The 25,105-nt window shown below is 36.0% G+C and overlaps 1 protein-coding gene across 1 annotated transcript in view; it reads right to left on the minus strand.

Annotated features, from left to right (window-relative positions):
- HDAC9 (histone deacetylase 9) overlaps positions 1 to 25,105 on the minus strand; it is a 682,621-nt gene that overhangs the window by 201,557 nt on the left and 455,959 nt on the right. The window contains exons 16-17 of the mRNA XM_064487516.1: positions 15,555 to 15,675; positions 11,020 to 11,069 (exon numbers count right to left, since the gene is read on the minus strand). Coding sequence (XP_064343586.1) covers positions 11,020 to 11,069; positions 15,555 to 15,675 — 171 coding nt within the window. The remainder of the gene's footprint in view (positions 1 to 11,019; positions 11,070 to 15,554; positions 15,676 to 25,105) is intronic.

A 25,105-nucleotide genomic window follows, 5' to 3' on the forward strand; every position in this document is an offset into this window, starting at 1 on the left:
TGAATCTTGCAGCTCAGATATAAATCAGCCAGAGACAACTGATGCCACAATATAAAAATGTCATTCAAAAAGTCAGTAAAATCACATGAAAAGGCACTAGGAAATGTCATGCAAATGTCAGGGCATTTTCATCATACTTGAATACAGACAGGTGTTACCCCAGGAACTGGCAAACCCAAAGCATGTAATTTTGCCAAGATCTGGAACCACCCAGATGTCTTACAGTCTCAGACTTGCTCTTGAGTCCCAGATCTTGAGTGCTTGGATAACTGTGCCTCCACTTTCAAGCTCCTTCAAGGTCAGATCTTAAGGGGATCTCAGGATCTCAGGCTGTGCCTATAAACCCTGCTTGCCTGCCTTCCCATCACTACACCTCAATCCAGGAGTCAAAAAGGAGGCCAAGAGTTCTGTATGTTCTGGATAGAACAACCCTTCCCCCAGTGGTCCACATCTTCATGAGCAAGTGTGAAGATGGGGACTCAGAACTCTGAGTATTCTTAACAAGCCCCCTCCCAACTCCCTAAACTCTAATTGCTTGGACCATCACCTTGCCTTGTACACTCAGCACAGATCTCATTATTCCCTCTCGGTCACCTCAAGAAGCCAGGACTCCCAGGTCATCCCTCACCCATCAATTCTGATCTCCAAAAGGTAACACTTCTCATTCATCACCAGTTCTATGCCCTAGCCCCAACCTCTGCCCTGATTCTTTTCCCCATAACATTCATCATTACACTCACGTATTTAAACTAATGTGTATTCGATTATCTGTCTCTGCCACCAGAATAAACATTCCATCAGGTCAGATTTTTTGTTACATTTTGCTTGGTGCTATACCTGCAGTTCCTGGCATAAAATAAGCACTCAATAAATACTGTTTGTATAAATAAATGAATAAATAAGTGAATGAATGAACTCTGCCACAAACTGTGGTAGCCACTAGAAGCTGTGAGTACAGTAAGTCCAAAGGCAAAAAGACTATGCCAGTTAGGATTGGGTGTTTGACTTCTTTCATATGTGCTATTACAAATGGAACAGTGGGCTGATGCTGGACACTGCACTCACTAGCTCTCAAAATGAAGATCTAACACCTCCTTCAAAATAAGCTGAAGACAGGAAGGCTCTCTTGAATATTTCATGAGGACTTTGAATCTTGCTCAACCAAGAGTCCAAATACTCAGATAGCCTTGAGTCCATATCCCCATTCACTGCCAGTTCTTTCTCACTAAAGTTGCTGAATAGAAACAGAAGATTAACACTGGGTATAAGTGATAAGCCTAAGAGATATAAATGGGAACAACAAGGACCTACTATACAGCACAGGGAACTATATTCAATATCTTGTAGTAACCTATAATCAACAAGAATATACATATGTGTGTGTGTAAACTGAATCACTATGCTATACACCAGTTACTATCAAAAAATTGTAAATTGATAATACTTCAGTTTTTAAGAAAAGGGAGAGAAAGAGAGATGAGTGGGAATTGCAAAGGAAAAAAATCATCAAAATGTAAGAGAAAAACTTGAGACTGGAGATTGCTCCATATGTAGCATAGGAGGCTCTCAATATATGTTTGGTTTTTTTTTGGCTTTGTTCTTTACTGAAATCCAGTTGATTTACAATGTTGGAAATGTCTATGAGCCTCTTTCTGTTTTGTAAATAAATTCTTTGGTGTCATTTTTTTAGATTCCACACATAAGTAATATATAATATTTGTGTTTCTCTGTCTGACTTAATTTAGTATGATAATCTCTAGGTCCATCCATGTTGCTGCAAATGGCATTATTTTATTATTTTTTATGGCTGAGTAGTATTCCATTGTATATGTATATACCACAACTTCTTTATCCAATCACCTATTAATGGACATTCAGGTTGCTTCCACATCTTGGCTATTATAAATAGTGCTGCTATGAACACGGGTGCATGTATCTTTTTTGAAATAAGAGTTTTCTCTGGATATATTCCTGGGAGTGGGATTGTTGGATCATAAGGTAAGTCTATTTTTAGTTTTTTGAGGAATTGCCACACTGTTTTCTATAATGGTTGCACCAGATTACATTCCCACCAACAGTGCAGGAGGGTTCCCTCTTCTCCACCCTCTCCAGCAGTTACTGTTTGTGGGCTTTTTAATGATGGCTGTTCTAACTGGTATGAGGTGATACCTCATTGTAGTTTGATTTGCATTTCTCTTATAATTAGCAATATTAAGCATCTTTTCACGTGCCTATTGGCCATCTGTATGCCTTCTTTGAAGAAATTCTTATTTAGGTCTCCTGCCCATTTTTGGATTGGGTTTGTTTTTTTTGTTATTGAGTTGTATGAGCTGTTCATATATTCTGGAAATTAAGCCTTTGTCATTCACATCATTTGCAAATATTTTCTCCAATTCCATAGGTTGTCTTTTCCGTTTGTTTATAGTTTCCTTTGCTGTGCAAAAGCTCCTAAGTTTATTTAGGTCCCATTTGTTTACTTTTGCTTTTATTTCTATTGCCATGGGAGACTGACCTTGGAAAATACTGCAATGATTTATGTCAGAGAATGTTTTGCCTATGTTCTCTTTTAGGAGATATATGGTGTCCTGTCTTATGTTTAGGTCTTTAAGCCATATTGAGTTTATTTTTGTGTATGGTGTCAAGTGTTCTAACTTCACTGATTTACATGTGACTGGCCAGCTTTTCCAGCACCACTTGCTGAAGAGACTCTCTTTCTCCATTGTATAGTCTCACCTCCTTTGCCAACAATTAATTAACCACAGGTGTGGATTTATTTCTGGGCTCTCTGTACTGCTTCATTGTTCCATATGTGTTTTGTGCCAATACCATGCTGTTTTGATTACTGTCATTCTGTAGTATTGTTTGAAGACTGGGAGTGTTATGCCTCTAGCTTCATTTTTTTCTTCAGTATTGTTTTAGCAATTCTGAGTTCTTTGTGATTCTATATAAATTTTAGGATTTTTTTTCTAGTTCTGTGAAAAATGTCCTGGATAATTTGATAGGGATCACATTATGTCTATAGAGTGCTTTGGGTAGCATGGCCATTTTAACAATATTAATTCTTTCAGTCCAAGAAAACATGGGATACCTTTCCTTTTTTTCAAATCATCTTTAATCTACTTTATCAATGTTTTATAGCTCTCAATGTATCAATCTTTCACCTCCTTGGTCAGGTTTATTCCTAAGTATTTTTTTATAAGATTATAAAAGGGATTGTATCTTTAGTTTCCTTTTCTGGTATTTCATTATTAGTGTAAAGAAATGCAACAGATTTCTGTAGGCTAATCTTGTTCTGTTACCTTGCTGAATTCGTTTATTAGCTCTAGTAGTTTTTGTGTGGCGCCTTTAAGGTCTTCTACATATATTATGTCACTCTTATATAATGACAATTTTACCTCTTCTCTTCCAATTTGGATCCCTTTTATTTCTTTTTCTTGTCTGATTGCTGTGGCTAGGACTTCCAATACTTTGTGGAATAGAAGTGGTAAGGATGGGCATCCTTGTCTTGTTCCAGATTTTAGCAGGAAGGCTTTCAACTTTTCACCACTGAATATTACACTGGCTGTGAGTTTGTTATAAATAGCTCTTATTACGTTGAGATATGTTCCTTCTATACTCACATTGGGAAGAATTTTTATCATGAATGGATGTTGAATTTTATCAAAAGCTTCTGCATCTATTGATGATCATGTGGTTTTCGTCTTTTCTTTTGTTGCCGTGGTGTATCACATTGATTGATTTGCCCATGTTGAACTCTCCTTGTGACCTTGGAATGAATCCAACTTGATCATGGTGTATAATCTTTTTTATGTGTTGTTGGATTCTCAATACATGTGTATTTAATAAATGTATGAATAGATGTTGAAGCGTCTAATGGACAGGCAACAGATTAGGGGAAAAAAAGAGTGATCTCTAGGAGAAAAGAATTTCACTACTTGCAAGCCTTGGTTTCTTATTTCTTTGAATGATCACATTTCAAAATGATATAGAATCATCCTGAGAAGTCTTTACAGATTATTGTAAGGGATAACAATATATCCACAGTAAATATTAGAGACCATATAAATCATATTATTCAGAATACAATAACAGAATAAATTAACCAAATGATTTTGGATGCATATTATTCTCAAATGTATTAGTCTTAATAGTCTTACTAGTGTTTATAAAAACAATGAATCAATGTATCCTTCATTGTTAAGATGAGTCATCACTTAGTATTAATTCCTTTATTTTACCTATTACTTTACATTCAAAAATAAGACACGGCACAGTGACAGTGATGAAGCTGGCCTAGAAGTTGGGAGCTATGGATTGTGCTTGGGGTTTGGAATGACTTAAGTCCTAGGGACTTTGCTGTGAACTGCCTGCTATGGCTCAAGCATTCAGTAAACTACTTTATTTTAGTTTTGGATTTTGAAAGAAAAACTATGCATTACTTGAGAATTTTAGTAGTTATACTTCACTAAACTTTCTGTCAAAATACTTCACAAATATAAATCAAATAATGATATGGCAATATTACGTATTGGATATTAGCTTGCTACAGGATGACTATCTGGATCTGGAAATACCCAGGGTAGCAATATGATACAAAGGGAAAATGTAAGTGCAGTTTTTTCATATCAAAATGAAAGGCTGACATGGGCCTGAATTTATCTGCACTTCAGCCTAAACAACAGAGAAACTATACCAAAGATTCTTTTTTTCTTCTAGGTTATCCCACTTCCTCTGTCAACTTAAAATTTTTGTTTGACCTAAGGTTTTATATGTTCTAGATAGTAAGAAGTGGCAATCAGTAGATAATTACATATTCAAACTTATTTATGATTGTATATTGTACTTATGTATTTGTTATTTCTGAACTTGTATTTCACAGAACCATAGATTTCCTGGGTTAGGTAGAAGCTTAAAGCTCATCACCCATTTACCTTCAGCAACTATAGGAACTAACATGCAATTTTTCTTGTCTGAATGTTTATAATCAAGACATGTAGACAAGTGAAGAAAAAGAACAGAGAAAAATGATAGAACAAGAAATTCCAGAAATGGGTATGTTTTCTTCTTCTCTGCTATTGCTATTACTTTGGGTGACATAGTTGCATGTGTATTTTTTTAAATAGGTGTTGTAGTCCCAAGTATAAAAAACACATGTAAAGCTTTGATGACGGCATTTTTAAGTTATCTCATCTTGACAATGGAATAATTTTGATAGCTTTGTTATATTCATCTTTACTTTAAATAAGGAAACGAAAATGAAACTTCAAAATGCATCCTGTTGTGTTTAGCCATAATGTCAAAGCAATCGAAAGAATTTTTATCACAGATGGTATACAACAGTTAGGTGAATTAAGGAGGAAGTCAAGGTTTTCATTTCTAATTTTACTCTTCCCTGCAATGGACATCAGACACCTAAAGATTCTATAAAATTTTACAGTTTGTCGTAAATACAGAGTAATGTATATATGTCTATCTCTGTGGGGAGTGTTGTCTACTTCCCTGCAACTGTTACTGAGCATACACAATTAGCATAATCTACGCAATACTAGAAACTTCCTTTGTTATTTAGAAAGAATTCCCTGGCTTGCGTAATATCTTGTACTAAATATTTTCCAAGTCTCGGGCAACATGATCTTCTTGTGGAATCCACAGCATGAAACAAAACTCTCAAACAATTTCATTAAGGCAGCTTATCTGTTTTACTTTTTCCAGGTGCCGTGGGGGTGTTCCTGCTGGTATCATTTGCATCAAGTTTGGAACTAATGAAAATCCAAATACAATTAGAAAGGGAGATGAGGAAAAAAGAGATTCCAAATCAGGGTGGATCCTCTTATTATGCTGGAGGGAAGAGGACTGTGATGCATCTTTGATAGCAGCAGTGGAGGAAATGAAACACTGATTGCAAGCCAGGTTTGAACTGAACATTAATATGAAGGAAATCAACATTATCCTGATTACTCCATGTGAGAAACAGATGCCATCCCCTTCTCTTTCTGCAGAGGTAACAAAAGGCACTGCGCCTGCTTGGGGATAATTAGGTAGGAATAACACATGATGCTTATACTTACGGTTAGAGGAAGGGGTTACTGAATCATTATCAAAATTTCAGGAACATCCAAATTTTTGCATAAGCATTAGGTTCTGATTTGGGGGGTTTTTTGAGGGGAAAAAAAATTCCCTTCTAATCGGCAACTGCTTAGTGCATTTGTCAAAAATATAGTGTGTTACTAGGGCCTAAACAGTTAATGCCTAGATGCCTCCCTCCAACCCCACATTCATAACCCATAACCCAACACACACACACACACACACACACACACACACACACACACACACACACACTCTCTCTCTCTCTCTCTCTCTCACAAAAACACATTCATTCCTAATTGTTCTTGAAGATTTCAAAGACTGCTCTGACTTTCTCCATTGTTTTATAGTATCAGAGAATGATTTATTTACTCAAGCTTACAATTGCTTGATTAACCCCCACACCCCTCTTCTTTCTTTTCTGTTCTGGAAGCTCCCTCCTCTGAGCTCCCACAGCACAACATTTATCCAAATTAGCCCAAGGAAAAGGCTGTGAGCAATGAGAAAAGCAGTCTTGTTTCATTAGTCTTTGCATTCCTGCTCCTTGTCTAATCACTGGCAACAAGCTTTATTTTCTTCTTCCTGCCCTTTACTCCTCTTAAGATGGCACATGTTATACCTTCTAAAATACTGATTTTTGTTTCAAGGAAAATCACTGCAAATAGCAGAAGAAAAATGTATTAAACAAACCTTTCTGTTACATTGAATTTAACTATATATCCATAGATTTGGTCATAACATTCCTTGATACTATAATATAATAGAGAACGTCAGAGCAGTCTTTGAAAGGCTTGCCACTGGAACTTTTAAAAAATGTTACTGGAGAGAATAAATGTGGGGGATCAATGTGGTACAATAAATGGGAAAATAATATGATTGTATAAATGCAGTGTAAAATAACAGACAAAATTTTCTTATGAATATACCTCTGCACATATGTAATATACATATATATGTAAATTTCACATATCAGAGGGGAGAGCTTACATTTTAAATTTGACAGAATGAAAGAAAATTTGACACATTTCATCCAAACCTGCCTTCTTTATAAGGAATACAGTTAGCATATAACTCAAATGTCTGCTGAAAACCTCTGAGCACTTGAAATGAGTCTTAAATTACCTCCACACAATCACCTAATCCTTCTCCCCTTCTGCCCATCCCCAAACCACAAAAAATGACATCCATAACCCTCATAGGGTGTCAGATCCAGGCATAACCAAATAGAATACGGACAGAGTAAAAGTCTGTAATAAAAAGTCAGCTCTGTGTTCACAGGCTGACCGAGTTGCTGCTGGAAAAGGTGCCTTGATTAAACCTACCAGAGCCTCATTTCTGGCACATCTTTGACCAGTTAGGCAGGCCCAGATTCTGCCCATGCTCTACAAACCCTCATTCCTCCCAGGGAATTGCTCTGCCTCTTCTACAGCTCCTCCTCCTCCAATCAAGGGTCTGACACTGCCCATTGACCACGTTTATTTTTCTGCCTTTTGGCACCAGGAGCTTGTCTGTTGTAGGATAAAAGTGGAATTCTCTGCTGTCTGCAGGGCTTTCCCCAGGGAACAGAGCATGAAACCCAAACTTATATATAAAATCATATCCTGTTTGCAAACATCATATTCCCTTCGCTTCTCACTAATCTGGTCCTGTAAACCCCAGCACAGCTTGAGAGCCCATTCCTCATCTAAACAAATGCCATAAGCCCCTTTATACTTTTACAACCATGTCAAAAAATAATATTGCCTGCCAATAGTGATGTGATTGGAGTTGCCTCCTCCGAGCCATAAAAGAAGTGCGGAGTCTGTTATCAATTTCTCTAAGTGTATCAGGGGAATTATGGGTCGATTCAGTTCCAAGTTATAAATGACAACTCAAAAGCCGCAGAAGCGTTTGAAGCTGGGAGCTGATGACGACATTATCATAAAAGCCTGCTCGTCCTTGCTTTTGTGGGTTTTTTTGTGGCCTATCAAGTGCAGAGGAAAAAATAAGGCTGAGAAATGACTTCAAGATTTCTTCACACAGCAGCAGGTCAGATGGCTAGGAAAATGATCACTATTTTTAGTGATATACCCTGAGGAGTGAGAACTAAAGTGGTCCTGCACTGGCTTTTGTTTCCAGAGTCCCTTAATTATCTGTTTCACTGTATGATGACCAAGTCCTGGGATTTGGTAAAATGTTCTTTTCAATTGGTGCATTTTCTTGTAGTGCAATCACACAGTAATCAGAAATGAGTCATGCCATAGTAACTAAAACAAAATGAGAACCAAACACAAAGGAATTTGGAAACCTTGAGGCTGTTACTCAAAATGCAATTCTGGAGAGCACACTTGAAAGGACTTTAAATACCATTCATCCATTGAACTACTTGACCAACACACTGTCGAATTATCGCATGCAATTTTAGGAGGAAATTTAATGAGAAGTAGAGAGTTTTTAATTTCATGATGTCCCACGTACACCCCTCAAAAGCCAATTCATCCATCAACATTCAGCAGGTATAAATTAAACCCATCTAGTAGAAAAGTATATATTCCAGGTAACTGGAGTTTATCTTAACAACTGGGAGCCTTTTGTAATTTAAACCAATGGGTCCATCTTATATAATATTAGCCAGAAGAGTGCCTTAAGACAAAAGCAATTTCAGTGGTTTGTAAGCTTGCTGGAGTGCGCCCACGTTGCTTAGCTGGACCAATCCAAGTTCATATTGGGTATCTTTTGTATATTTGGGTTGTCCTGGAGGTAAAAATTTAGACTGATAGAAACCCAGAGGACCCAAAGTTTCTCTTAGGACTTATGTCAAAATCAGAGCTCTTAAGAGTCAAGATGGTTCCTAAATGTCTAAGAACATAATTTAGTTCCTAAAAAAAACACTGAATCAAGCTAGTTCTCTAGGGTATCAGCAAGTGTATGATATACACACACATACACACATTCATCTAGACCTACATAAACACTACCAGAAAACCTATAAGCCAATTTAACGAACAGAGGTACCTCTCTCCAGCCCTTCCCAGCAGTGATGGAGTCAAACTAAGCCGGTCTTACTCTTCCTGCCTCTGCTTCTCAAGCTACACTTACCCACTACCACTGCTGCTGCCACCCAGATTAGGTCAGTTTTATTCTATGACACTCACTGTGCCAGAAGCAGTAGTCACTATTCATTTCTTGGGCACTTCTAAGAGTTTACTAGAGCAGTTCTGGCTAAAGAATAAGAAATTACCTTGGTATGGGCTTAGCACAGTTGAGTAAATGTACTTTGTGTTCAAGGGAGAGTGAATTATGGGCACAGCAGAGGTTAGACTTGGGAAGTGGGTCCTAGAGAGCTGTCCTCATTTCAACTCTGGGTCATGAATTAAATATACCTGTAAATGAGTGGGGGTTTGATGACCACCACTCTTTTAACAGCTTTGATTTCCTCCCTATCTCCATACCCACCAACTAGTCATTAGCTTTGTTTCATTCTTTGCCTCATTTGCAGGTAATCAGCCATTTTCTTAATGTGGCCACTTGGGATGTTAGAAAGTAAGTGCAAAAGCCAATGAAACCCATTTTAAGAGTCAGTTTATCCTCTGCTTTCTAGAATGATTTTGTAAGCGCCTGGTTTCACAGGAAGTTTGCTAAAAATGAGCACGGATTAATATGGGATGGTGACTGTCCTATGCTGGGAGCGAAAAAGCATAGCTCACTGGTGAGCTGCCACAAAGGGGACCACACTACACTAGCCACACAGCTGCAGTGCTCTGCTCCAGGGGCTGCAGCTGGCCTGCTGAAGATGAAAGCCTTGGAAGGACCTAAAATACTCTTTTGGAACTCCTCCACATGGACATGCACGTCAACCTCATACTTTCAGTCTTTCATCCTTTAATGTGTAGCTTCAGGAGAATAGCCTCATGTTTCTGAGCTTTCAGGTTCTCATCTACAAAGTGGTGTTAATGACTATTTTACAAAGTTGTTATGAACCTCAGTTGTATGTTGATAAACTATAAAGTCCACATAGATACTGGTTGTAGTTGCCATTCCTATTTCTGGAGGGCAGAGTCATAGGTGAAAGAATAGAAAGATTATCCTTGCTAAATCCAGCATCACCAAAATGATAAAAATTATAGATGAAAATATATGGGATTCCCCTCTATAAAATTTAGTTATAGCAAACTATTGCCTAAAACATATACAAAACTAGCCATATTATTCCGCTTCAACATCTGAGAAACCTAACCGATTTAAATTCCTTAGTCCTTGGAAATCTGATCTAGAATTATGTTGTCCTAACATGACTTAGCACTCAGTTCTACAGGATGATGGTTTGTTACTGGTAAGGGTTAACTTTAAATAGATTGCAGGTTATAGGGTATTTTCTAATCATCCACAAAAATGGAGACATTTTTCTTCATATGTCATTGGATTTGAACAAATTTGTCCTTGAAATGTGGTATAAATATCCTGGATCAAAAAGGCTTTGTTAATTATTGAAGACAAAAATGGCCCCGGGGGTTCACAAACAAAATGCCCCACAACGTCAAGTGCTTTGTGAAGTTTATGCCACTTTCACCAAAAACATAATGCATGTGTATACTCAGTATGATCCTACTGAAAACTGAATTCTGCTGTAAAACTGTGCTAAACCTTCCATTACGAACTTTTCTCCAGTTTTATAAAAGTCTAGCAAAGTGGCTTCACACAGGACCGTACAGTCAGAAGAACCCTACACTTGGTTCAATTCACTATTTTCACCATGTTGAAATTCTTAATAATTTTTGAACAAGGAGGTCTGCATTTTCATTTGGCACTGAGCTCTACAAATCACATAGCCATCCTGAACTCCAGCATAACTTTTACTGAGAAACAGGCTTAAATATACTTGAACAGATAAATCAAAGGAGATATTTTTAGAAGTTTATGTTACTTAAAAGCAGTGAACAAACTCATACTTACCCCAAGTCCACCACAAGGTAATGAAGAAAAAAACTTTTGAGAGGAGTCACCTATACAATATGAAGACACAAAAAAAGTGTAATTTAAGAACATAATTATAGCTTTTAAAAATTTTGGTATTTATTAACACATAATGTCACATGGTATTATCCAGTTGACTCAGAAGAAAACTGATCAAATTTTAGTCAAGAACTCAAAAGAAAATTAATACAAATAATATTACATGTAGAGTCTATTTCCTCATGTGGAAAAACATACCTATGAAATTTGAGTCTCAAGATTTAACTGCCCTACACATTGTAAATATATTACAATACATTTTTTATTAATAATTTGTTATAAATAACTCAGCTAGTCCCTCTAAAGTAGTGTTTGAGCCACAGGGCTACGAAATACACTTACTTTTTTAAATGTTTCAAATATTAAAACACTTATTCAAGTATACAGACTTATCTTTAAATTCTACTTCAGATAGCTAAGACCAAGTATACTATAAGCCTATCCAATATCCACAATTTTTTAAAAAAAACAACTCATATAACACTATAAAAATAACCTTTTGGGGGATCTAGGTGATATACATATAACTATATCTTCAAAATACATGTCAAAATCTTACTTGTGACTATCTTATAGAATTGAGATTTCATGAAACGTTTAATCATTTTTGTTTACCTGCATTTTCATTTTCTGCATTATCTACTACATGAATAGAAAAAACAAAAATAACTACTCCTAAACCTCTAAGACAAAAATCTATCTTGCAAAGTAATTAAAGGAAAGGCAGTGGGTATTTCTATATCATAGCCAAATATCTCTGAAGTGACTCAGCTGGGTCACTCAGGAGATTAGTGGTAGAATCAGGTACAAACTTCCATTTCACCTATCCTAATTCATCTGTTCTATCGGCAATCAGTGAAATAAAAAATAATGAAAATTGAAAACAGGTTTGTGATGGAAGTCACTAGTCATGTCAGTAAGTCTAAACAGATTTTACTGTCATAGAAGAAAGTTTATTTTGAAAACAATAAATCCTGTAAGTTGATTTTTCAAATGCAATTGCTAACAGATGGAAAATGATAAAGAAAAATATAAGTGCAAATGAAAAAATAAATATCTCATATATAAGGATATTCATGAAAAAAAGATAAAAAGTCAACAGAAAAAATAAACAAAAAAAATTAAAACTGGAATACTTAAATCAGTAAAAAATAGATTTAAAATTTTATGGATAGCTTGGGGAGGGGTAAAGTTTTCTTAGGTTGTTCCTCATAACAAAGATATTTCTGTATCCAGTGAATATTTAGAAGAATATATTCATGTCACATGTGAAATTAAAATGTATAATACTGTATGCTTTAATGTCTGAACTCTTCATTCTTTAGTCAGGGAAGAAGGTTAAAGATAACATCACAATGTAATAAAGTGATTTTTAAAGAATTTCTTAAAAATTATTAAATACTAAGAAAATATAGAAAACAAATGATACAATGCTTCAGGAAAATCTACTTCAGTGCTGTTTAAATAATACCAAACAACCAAACTAACTGATACTTTAAATTTAGTAGTGTACAAGAAATTTTTATTTCACTGAATTGATTTGACTTACTTTTTAATAATATGATATTCTCTTATCCATGGACTGAGATCTGGCTAACCACAAGATAATGAAAACTGGTAGTAAAAATGACAGGAATATTAATGCTAAGGAAAAACTCTCACCAGAAATGATTGGAGAGAATGTTTTAAAAGTGTCACCTTACAGGGTCTAGAGTATTTAAAGAGATAAATGGTGCCTATTTTCAAATTTAATTATTTTATAAGCTATAGATGTCTTTCAAGGTACAAAGACTGATGGATTCAGTCATAATGAACTTTTATTTAAATCCTTCCAACTCCAAAACGTAACTATCAAAAGTAGTGGTATCAATTTAACTCAGAGAATTCATACAATTGAATGATTTTCAATTCACTGTGTGTGCATATGGACAAACCCCACCCCCACCCCAACGTCTGTGTTGGGAAGGACTAGAGGAAAAATAGAATGTATGGGGGTAAAAGAAAAGGCTAAAGAGAGAGAAAATATCTTGATGGTTATGAATTTTTATACATTCATACATGGCAGCTTCAATCTGGTCTTTTAGATATAAATAAAAAACAGGCCACAAGAATTCAAATTTCATAAAGATCAAAAAAATATAAAAAGTTAAACTTTTAAAAGAATGGGATTATTCACTCAGAACCTGAATTAAAGAAAATCAGCCAATTTTCTGGATTCATGGGATAAATTAATATAGTTCAAAAGTGTCATCAAAGTTGAATTTGGTGCTTGATATCAAGACCTAGCAATGCATCATCCCTGTTTACCTTTACACATGTAACCTGTACACCGTGTTGACAGTGTTGCCCTGATTCCTCAGAGGTGCCTTTGAAAATCCACATGTGTATGTATCTAAAGTTAACTCTAAAATCATCAACTGCATGAATTTTATCCCACATTAAATATGCAAAACTAATGAGATAAATGGTCAATTTATTTGGATTAAAACTGTAACAATTAAATTATTGGTACTTGGTGTTTTCAAGCATACATACTTGAAAAGGGCCTTTGTCCAAGTTCTAAATTATATATGAGAATGAGAATATATGAATATATATATTCTTTGTTAAATCATTACATTTTAAAATGATATATATACTGATTATTCTGAGAAAATTAGTTTTGTTCAAAAGTGTCAAATTTCATTAAAAAACAGTGGTATTGCCATGTTTCATAAGTAAAGCAGTTTGGAGTTGCCAAAGTTTAAACTTCATTTCTTTTACAAATACGTCTTTACTCTTAAAATGTGGAACAACTAGGTTTTTGGAACATCTCTCAAACACCTATGTGTAAATTTATCCTAACTAAATCCAAAGTACCTAGTCCTATGCTAGGCTGATTTACAGTTTGAGATAACAGTTTAAAAAAAATGGGGTGGAGGGGAGTTCTACTTGTTTTCTCTTAATTAAACCAAAAAATCAAAATGGACATAGCTTCCTATCTTTAAAATGCATGAATATTTCATTTTCAGAAGACCACGGAAGTTACTGTCTGGTTTACTTCACCTTTGTGATAAACTGAGTGAGATGATTAATTCATGTCAATGTAACGACACTTAATATACAGTATGCATAGCAAAATAAGTACTTTATATAAAGATCTGCATGTGCAGAGACTGATACCTTTAACAGAAAGAATTAAAAAAATACAGAGTATATATGTTTAGATTGACTCATTTGCCTTTATATTAACAAATAACTTTAATCCTACTATAAATTGTTTTTTATCATCAAAGTTTCATAATATGTTTTCTAAAAGTTGAGTGATCTTTCTGCGCTCCCCTTTCTGTTGATGTCTTGCCACCTTCACACGTGCACATGCACCCACACACTCAAACATATGCCTTTACTTTGTGAGTTTAGCGATGCCTGCCACTTGTTTTAAAAGGGAAGACTTTTAGTATTGTAACTGGTAACTGTTAATTTCCCCTTCTAATTGCTTTCCAAGATGCCTGCCTACTACATGTCATGCACTTGCTGTTGAATTGTTTAAGATTAGTTAACATTAAACCATTTTGAAGAAATACTGAATTGGGTGAGAGTCCAATAATATGAAACTGACACAGGTTTGTTTGAAAGAAAGGGCCAAGGAAATGTCCTAAAACGCCTTTTTAGTTAAAACACTTAAAATCTAATCCTTCTGGCATACATTGCCGTGTCACATATATTGTTATTTCGTCATAAAAGATCATTAATAAACTTGGTTAATATAATTGTCTTAGCTAAAATAAGGTTTTGTCATGAACTTTCTTCAAAATCTGTTGTTTCTATCACTTATATAAAATTTATATAAAGTTGTGAAGCATAAATTTTATTTTAAAATCTGATAGTAAAATTTTGAAAAAAATCATACATTAACTAAAAATTATGCTTATTGGTTTTCTAGTCTCCCATCTATTTTACTATTTAATTTCATAGTTAAAATATGCATTAAATAGATTACATTAAGATTTTAAACTGCAATCTTACTATAAAATAGTGTTCTATGCATAGGAATATGGACTTTTCACCTAACATAAGTTGTATTATGCCTTTTGTCTGTTAGGGTCATAGAAAACAGAACCAAAAGGAACAAAAGAAATGGGAAAGATGAAGATAAATTTGCATAAAGAATGTAAAAAACCTTTCTTTAAAGCTTAAAAACGTAAGCAAACACAACATTTACTCCTGAAAGCTAAAACACTATGAACAAACACTATTGAAATACAGGGTAATTTGAAAGCAAACATCATGAAACTTGCACTCTCATTTTTTCTAATGTAGAAATCTTAATCCATACTGGCTTCTATTGCAAACTACTCATTCCACAGAGCAATGATGTTGGAAAAGCTGATTTTCTGTCACACAGCTTGCCAAGTATTTTGAACTGACACCAGCACTGACTAATGATAGTGCTGGAATGTGCTGTTCTCAGTAGAATGGAGGCTCATACAGACCTAGAAGTGTCCTGGGGTCCAGCTTCTGTCCGTCCAGGGGGTTGGTGCCATATAATAGTGAGTGATGTTCAGAATGAACAAGCTGTATTTCCTCCAGGCTGGCTTTTCGACCTTGAATTCGCTGAAAGAAAACAGGAGAAGCCTACAGTATTCCACTGACAACATTTAGAAGAAAATAAGACCCCAAATCACATTTAAGATGATTAATAATGGGCTGAGTTTCATCCTGTAGGAATGTGACACTGATTTGCTTAGTGAAGTACCATAATAATATCTGAAAAATGAGTGTATGCAAGGTTCAGACCCAGTGGATTGCTCATGCCTGAACAGTCCACTGACATAAAGTATATTCTTCTTTGGCCTATAAAAGATAACTAACAACAACAACAAAAAATAGTTAACTCCTTTGTGAAAGTATCAACTTAACTAAAACAGGAGCTACTGTTTACCTGAGAAGTAAATTGATCAAAATCTTACTTTACATTCACCAGAAGAAGTTGATGAAACAAATACCTTATTGTTTCTTAAAGGATATAAGTAAGTACCAATACATTTTAATGTATTTGATTATTACAAATACGCTGATCACTTCATGTGTGGGTACCTCACAGTAATGTTCACCTAGACCAATGCTACTCAAAGTACATTCTACACGACAGATGACAGTTCAGGAACTGTTTGTGAGTGGTCTGTGATGAGGTCTAGACAGAAATTAAGAGAAAATACTTAGAAACTTCTATAGTAATTTGACAGAGTATTTTTGTGTCTGTTGAATCTAAATATAACCTTACATGTCTTCAATTTTTATTCCACTATTGCAGTATTTCATTTTTCATGCTTTTATAAAAGCATTGGTCTGTGGAAATTAAACAAGAACAGTAACGGTTGTTTAATCAGAGAGAGTTTGAGACACACTAAACTCAGTCAATATTTTTACACCCATGCTAGGCAGAAACTTCCACTTCAACTAACAAAGAATGGTCCTTCAACACAGACAAAACTGTACATTAAGTTAAACCTCAGTCAGTCAAATGGACAAAGCTTTCTTCCTGGTCCCATTTCTTAGTTGGCACATCTTTGAGCCCAATAAACATCATGCTGGTGGACAAAGTTAATCAGCCTTACTTTTTAAAATTACTATGCTTCCTAAAATTACCCAGATAGCATTATATATTTCATTTAAAATATGTTTCACAACAAGACACTTGTAAGTTAATATGTAAGCAGAGAATTTCAGTGAAATTCAAAGAACATCTATTCAGATAATGCTGTCCTCCCATGTTCCTGACCATGAATCACCAGCTGACATGGAAACATCAGGTGACAACAACACCTCTCTCAAAACCAACCTCCACATTCAGCCTCCCTAGTTTAAGGTGATGTGGCTGTGGCTGTGTGGTTCACTGAGGGGGCGGCAGGGAAAACCTCAATACACTGACGCTTCCTAGAGGTTTGCTGGGTAGAGGTATTTGTCATTGAAAATAAATCATCATGTCACAGTGAGAGAGGAATAGCTGGCGACCTGAGGGGTAACAGGAAGGCAACAGGAGTGATGTAAAACAGAAACTTCTCAACACTGTGCCACTATGTGCTGAATAAACAAACACTTACGGAATTTGCTTTGTCACAGCATTGAAGTTCCCTGTTTTTGACGCCCTATTTACATTTTTTAGAAAAATAAAAATATGTTTTTGAGAAATTACCCCAGGTAGGTGTTGAATGTTGAAATTAAACCAGGTAGGTAATGCTGAAGACAAAGGCAAATTTAATGACGGCTATCTGGTCAGCCATTGCTCTGGTCAATAAACAAACCAGTTACTGACTTAGGTGGCTTGATGGTAAACACTGAATTTGGAAACATTTATGGAAGATCAGAACAACCAAAGAAGCAGAATGACAAGCAATGAGATAAAATGAGAAAGAGAAAGTTCAAAGTCACTATTAAAGGGAACCATTTTAATTGTGAGATTTCAGCTGGTGGAAAATCCCCCAAGATAAATAGTGGTAACTCCACGGTCTGAGTCACCTAAAATTGGAATGAGCAACATCAGACTGGAAACCAGACTGTGGCAACCAGTCCCAGTCTGACAGAATAATGAACACCATGAAATAGCAGGGCTTCCAGCTCTCATTTCTGTGAGTCTATGAAATTCATAGCCACTAACATGTTATATGCTGATATAAACAGCTAAGTCTCCGATGTAGCCAGCTCCATAGCTAACAATCGGACCCACATGTAGACTAGTGTCATAAAGCTTCATCAATTTTTTCCCTTTTCTCTAAAGATATTTTGCTCCTGGTATCACATGAAATAACATTAATAATAAATATATCTTTATGTTTTCACAGACTAGCCATTTATTTTTACATACCATACATTCCAATGCTTGTCCCAACTCCTTTCTTATTCTCCCATAGCCCCACCAGTATTCAGGCTGAATGCTCAATCACACATTTGAAAAATAATCTGCTAACAAAATTCAATTATTGACAGTAGCTCAAGTGCTGATAAATCTTAAGAGGACATCTGCTGGGTCTCAGTCATCACTTGTGTACCATCAGTTAACTGACGGTAAGAGGGAGAGCATCTGGTCCAGCCCACTTAGCTTTTACTTATTCTAAGAGTATCCCCTCCCAATTTTCTCCTCGTCACTATTAAAATGGAACAAAGTGCACAAGTTTTCCCCTTTCTCCTCCCCCTCCCAACTCCTAGCTCTACTTCTCTTTGACTCCCAGGAAGTAATTTACACTGGCTCTTTTTACTATTACAGAATATGTTTCTCACAAAATAATTAAATATAAGTACTAATTCTTCACACTTTCTGCTTCTATGGCTGCTGGGGAACAAGACCACAGGCAGGGTGTACATGTTTCTACAGAAGGACAGCAGTGAAAACCAATTCAACATGAAAAATGTTTCTAGCTGGAGAAAGGATCTGGAGAGAGCGTGTTTCGAGGTTTATATCTCACAGGGGCACTGCTATGGGAACTCCGTGGATGATTAAGTTAAAACTTGTGAAACAGCAACAATTTTCCTTCCTTCTTAACACATAGGGTCTCCTGGAGTAGTTCGGCCTCACTCCTATTAGATGTCTCAAATTTGTCACATTAAACGTTTCCTCTCAAATTGAGGTCCCCAATAGCTTTCATTTTCCAGTATTATAATCAGTAATTCATTAAGTTACGTGTTTGTGCTTAAATATAGACCTTTTTGTTTAATCCTGTCCTATTTTCTATTTCCTGTGTACCCCTTATTCCTTCAATTTTCTCATATGATGCTCTCGAGTCAAAGGTCAATAGCATAATGAGGCACAAAACAGGACAAAGTGCTCTGATAATTGTAGTTTAGGGTGATATTGAGTTCCATTCTCAGAGATATTCAGTCTGCAGGATATCTATCTAAAGTCATCTGTGATTCTGACCAAAAGAATTTTTTAGAATTGTGAGTAAATTTGGACACTCAATGCATATAATGTAAGGCACAGTGTTCATCTGGGTACTTCCAACTTGAGATCCAAATAAAGGTCTTAAACACCTTGCCAATATTGGTCTAAGAAAGCAAGCTTATAGCTCTACTTTCATCTTCTTATTAAAGAAACCCTGTGATGGAGGATGTATTCATTACTATATTTTCATTCTCTGTGACTTGCACAGTTTCTTCCCTGACAGTAGGAAAGGAACTAATGTGCCCCGAGAGCCCACTCTGTGCTACGCACCTGAGGATATGATCTTATTTAGATCAGAGCCCCAAAAAGTCTGCATTCAGGTTTGAAGTTTGGCTGAAGTTGTTTAAAATGACCATATCATTGAGTCCCACAATACACCATGGCTCTTTCCTAAAGAAATAGTCCTTCTGAATTAAAGCCTGTTAATGCAACCTGATTATAGAAGGAATGTTCTGAACATAATCTACAAAGTCATACTGTGACAGGATAAAATGCAGCCTACCCACACCCACCCACACACAGAGCACACACACGGTATAGATTCTTTTTTTTTTTAATGCCAAGGAGCAGGGAAAAAAGGAAACAGTTCTATTCCTTCCCCTCTTGTGTTCAAAGCCTGGATTGAGGCCAGTATCCTAATCAGTTCTCATTGGCCCTGGAGGAATCAGAACCTTTTGTAAAATATAATAAAGGGCATAAAATCATGATAAAATGCATGAAAAAGCAGTGCCTTTGGTTAGGGAACTAGAAATAATTTAGCAGAACAGATGGATTGCATTGGTTTGGTATTATTGAGGACATGAAAGGGCTCATTTTGTGGCAGTTCTGAACTAAGAGAAAATGTCCAACTTAAATTTGACAAGTCAAAGTACCTGCCTTTGCTGGGGGAGACCCCATTTTCTTTAATCATTTTCAAAGTGATGACATATTAGGCAAGAATTTCCACTGAAATATCTCATTTTCTGAAAATATTTCACCCAGTGTCCCTAAATATAGGGATGCATTTTTGTCCAAAATTCACAGGGCTGCAGACTTACAGAGTTAAAGAATCATAAATGACTTATGAGTGTCAAAGTTACCCTGTTACAAATTCCATGCTTAATGAATCAGTTCACGCCTATTCATTATTCTTGATACACTTTTTCTCTCTTAAACAAAACAAAAATCAGGTCTCACTGCTCATGTCCAAGCTTACCAACTGAAGTATTCAAATGCTACAATCAACTGCTTCTTTAAATGTTACATAAAAGTTGGTTTCTATCTTCTCCCTCCACTGCATTCTCTCCTTCCATCATCTAATAATCCCAGATTTTTTCTTATAAAGAAAGGGGAATGAAAGTAGGAATGAGGCTACTAAGCAGGCAGGCAGCCCAACAGGCCCTTGGTCCTTTCTGCTGGTTACGTGAGAAGAAAGTGAATTGCATGTCAAGAGCCCTGAGTTCTGGGTTCTGAATGTCGTGTGTCCTTAACATGACTATATCCTGCTGTGAGGAACCTTTCTGGATCTTTGCTTCTCCATGCATAAACATAAGGCGGTTTAACTGAACTACTCTGAAACCCCCTTTTAGTCCTAAAATGGTAAGTGAACATGGTAAGCCCTAAAATGGCTATGTGAAATTACCTTATACACAATAAAAACTCAATAAAATATCCTTTATTTTGATTTATACATTTGCCTTAGGCAAGCAAATATAATAATTGAAGTGATAAAGTACCATGGTTGAGGAAGACAGATCTATGAGGGTTTTCAAAAGGACTCTAGCTATTCTTTCGAAGCCCATTTTTTAAATGCTTAATCATAATTGGAAAATAAAAGAATTTTTTAGAACTCATACCTAGCCTATGGTAACTGCAATATGATGAACACTTCGCCAATTTTTAAAAAATGTGCATAGAGCTTCTGAGCTACCACCACCTTTGTTTCTCAGGTAAATGTTTGCCTCTGTTCCCCTCCCATCTCCAAATATTTGACTTCTGTTTGTCTCTACCTCGTTAAGTTCACATTAAGAAGCTGAGTTTGTTTTAATGATTTTTAACACTGGCTGTACCTTAGAATCAGCTGCAGAAGTTAAAAAGGTATTAATGCCTGGGTCATACTTCCAGAGCTTCTAGCTAACTTTGGTTACTACCTCAACATGCAGAAACTTAAAACCACCCAGTAGATTTAACAGGCAACCTAGGTCAAGAATCACATGCTAGAGGGAACTGTCCATTCTTCCCACTCATAAGTGAATTCAAGATACTGACATTGTATTATTGATCAACACTTGGGACCATGGAGTAGTTAAAATAAATGGTTGACAAAGAGAAAGTTGGGAAATAAAAAAAAATCTATTCAACCTCCAAAAAGACAAATGCCTTCTACTTGTATGTAATACTGCTTGATTCAGTCATTACAATTTATTTTAAAATATTTCAGGACAGGACAATTTCAGAAGTACTTCAGAACACAGCAAGTCCATTCAATAACAAAGTCTAGGTGGTAAAAAGCATATGTACCGTGTATTTTTTTTCAATTTTATTTCCACCCATATCAAATTATTCTCATCAGAAAGTAAAAATGTTATCTCTTACTGTAACTGCTCAATTTTCACAATTTTAATGCAGTTGAATCTCCTACATTGTAATTTTTTTTAAACATTGTAAATAAACATTTTTATGATTTGGGTTAAAACACTGATTTTTTAATAATAATAATGTATGAAATAGATTTGTCACAATAAACATTGTGTTAGTTTAGAATTATAATTTTTATAAGTTTTTCAGATGGTTGAAAAACATATAATAATTCATTTTTGTTAATAAACTTTAATGCTGCTGTTTTTAAAAAAAATTCTGTATCACTTTCCAAATGGACTCAGAAAGGTAGCCTTATTTCCTTTTATTGGTTGTTTTCCACATTAATTCTTACTTTTTTTTGCAAACTGAAAACAAAAATTCCAAATCATCTAAGTTCTGATTACAGGCTGCACAAGTATTTTTAAAGTATTTATCTGCCAGCGTCCACTCTACTGTGATATACAAATCTCTTTCCGAATAATGACACCCTGGTTTACTCATCACATCTGGATCATTTGTACTGCTTTCCATAACTGCAATATTTTTTTAAGACAATTCACAAGACTCTCTATTTGAGTTTCTTACTGCTTTGTGGTTAGATTCTAAGACACACACACACAAAATTTTTTTTTTTTTTTGCAAACTAAACAGTAAGCTGTTATGTGCTGCCATCTAGTTAGATTACTCTATAAAACAAATGTTTAATTGAATTTCCATTAACTTGCAGAATTCAGTACTTTGTGGCATTGATGTCAGAAAACCTGCACATTCCAAAAGTGTTTCTCAAAAGAGTATTATATTTCTTTATTTAGATTCGCAAAAGATATTTTTAAATCACCTGTGTGTGCAGGATAGTATGCTGGAAACCCTATCTTTGAGCTCCTTGGCATCTTTAAGGTTTTACACTAAACCTGCCCCCCACTTTTCTCTTTGGAACTGCTGAGAAGTCCCAGAAGGGGCAACAGTAGCTTGGTTTTGTGTCCCAGAATTGTTTGGTAATTACTTTACGTTGGCACTTGAATAAAGGAGTTAAACATTTCAGAACTGCATGTTGCTTATGGTTTTTACTTATGAATTAAGCGAAACAAAGTTACTCAATATTAGTCACAAAGAGGCAATGCAAATTCCATATAATGTGTAATCCAACAAAAGCATTATAAAATATTATTATTCTCAAAACAAATGTGAGAGCAAGCAAATGTCTGTGGGTGGCTTGGTGGGGCTGAGAGTCATGAGTGCTTCTGGAAAAACAACTGCAAGTGCATTTCTAACAGACGACGGGTCAATCTGCAATTTTTTTAAGTACAGAAGAGCACATTCTTTTCTTCAGGGGCACACACACTTTAGAAACCCCTGGCTACCTAATCAAAGAGCTTGTTCCTAAAGAGGACACCAAATGACCCCTCCAGATCCATTTCTTATGGTGACAAGAAAGCTGCTGGTTTTGCTTTTTGCTCCCAACAGAATCACTAAAGTAAGTATGAATGATTCAGTCGGGGAAAAAACTAAATGGTATTGGCATAAAGGAGTACCAACCACCTCAATTTTTAAAAACAGTGCCATGTCATGACAAAAGAAGTTAACCCATGTAACTGCTGTAACCTAATATAACGAGGACTAATGTTTTCTCTGGCTGCTAATCAGGACTATTACACACAGCCAATTTACACTATAGCTTGCAAACTAAAAGCAGTGTGTTTACTAAAACATCCTAAACATTTTGTCTACTCTTAACCAAAGAAAGTGTTATGTTCCGAATTAATTTCTTAGCCACCTAATTTCATATGACATTAGAGCTGAAAGAGATCCTAGCAAATATCCTGTCTAACACCCTCACCTTACGTATGGGAAAACCGAAGATCGGTAAGGTTAAATGATTTGACAAAAGTACACAGATAATTAACGGCAGGACTGAGGTCATACCTAATGTTGAACAATAACCTTTGAGGAAACCCATTTTGACTAATTTTCCAGATTGAGAAAAGAAGTGAAATAAGTTTGATTTGTGGATCAGTCTATTGTTTTAAAACAAAGAAGCCCTTTTGATATTTTCAAATTGCCATCTTTTCTATCATAATTATTGTTTAATTGCAAAACCGACTACTTCATTCACTGAGGAAAGCAGACTTCTCTCTCTACGCCAGCAGAATTGAGGCTCCTTATCTTTTTCCCCAGTGAAACAGTAACCTGAATAGACAAAGGAGCCTGAACAAAAACGGAAGAAGGGCAAGCTCTTCAACTTTAGGTCTGAGATACTTTGTCCTTTGAACTCTAATTATAACATCTCCTCCTCTGCCTCTTGCTGAGAGAGCCTCTCTGATGTCATGATTTTGGAGGTAGCTGACCAGCCTTTCTTATTTTATTCCCTCCCCAAGCTGAATCAACGAGTCTTTAAAATCACAATATAAAACTAGTGACTTAAAACCCCCTAAGAGTCTGTAGTCACATATTTGTGTGTTCATTTGATGACATCTGATGATCTCTCAGATGGTAACTACCTTGAAGGCAGGGGTATAATCTCAGCATTTTATCTCTAGCTCCTAACACAGGAGTCTGGGAAACTCAAATTCTTGGGAAGGACTGTTGAATATGGCCATACCGCTGTTCTCAAAGTATGGTGCCCAGATCAGCAACAGAATATCAGGATGATCCAGACACATCTCAGCAATACAAATTCTTGCCCCCCACCCCCACCCTATAGGACCCCACTCCTACTGAATCTAAAACTCTTGAGCTATAGCCCAGGAATCCGTATTTTAACATTCCTATTCCCCATCCCACCAATGATTCTGATATATGCTAACATTTGGGCACCACTTGTAATCAATAAAATGGATACCGCTTATCTAGACACAGGTTTCTGCTTGCTGACCAGCAATATGTCCCCAGAGCTCTGTTGACTTCTTCCCTGGAAGCAGAGGTTGATCGCTAACTATGGGTGGCTACACAAACCTGGCAGGAAAATAGTGTCCAAAGATGGTAAATTGCTATCTGGACACTGGAAAACAATACATTGCTCCAGCTTGTATGTGTAATATTCCTATTCAGTTATATCCTTTCCTATGAAATCTAATAAATCCTCTCTTTATTGAGAAAATTGAGTTGAGTTCTTATTTCTTGCAACCAAGAGAGGAATTTGATCCACATCACTGAGGAGAAAATGATAACCCAGACACTAGGGCTGGTACTCAAATCCCTGGAATCCAGACACATAGCTTTTACCCTCTCAGGAATGCATGCTTTAGACATAACCAAGGAACAGAGCTGAATTTTAACTTCCTGACAGTCCTACCGAGACAATTTAGAAAGAAAGGGCTGATTCTCCTTAAGTCCTTGGGCCATAATGATAAACACTCATTCACACCCAAGCTTTTTCTTTTCTTGGAGTGAATAAGTCCGATTGCAAGACACTGTCATTGGCCTTGATCTTTTTAGCAGCCTCATAAACACTAACCAAGAAGTCTATTAGTATAGGAAACTTCTTGCCTGTTAATGCATCCTCCACGTATCTGACCACCTGCCACTTACAGTGGGCTTTTCTCCTGG

This window comes from Camelus dromedarius, chromosome 7 (assembly GCF_036321535.1).
Source record: "Camelus dromedarius isolate mCamDro1 chromosome 7, mCamDro1.pat, whole genome shotgun sequence".
Taxonomy (NCBI): Eukaryota; Metazoa; Chordata; class Mammalia; order Artiodactyla; family Camelidae; genus Camelus; species Camelus dromedarius.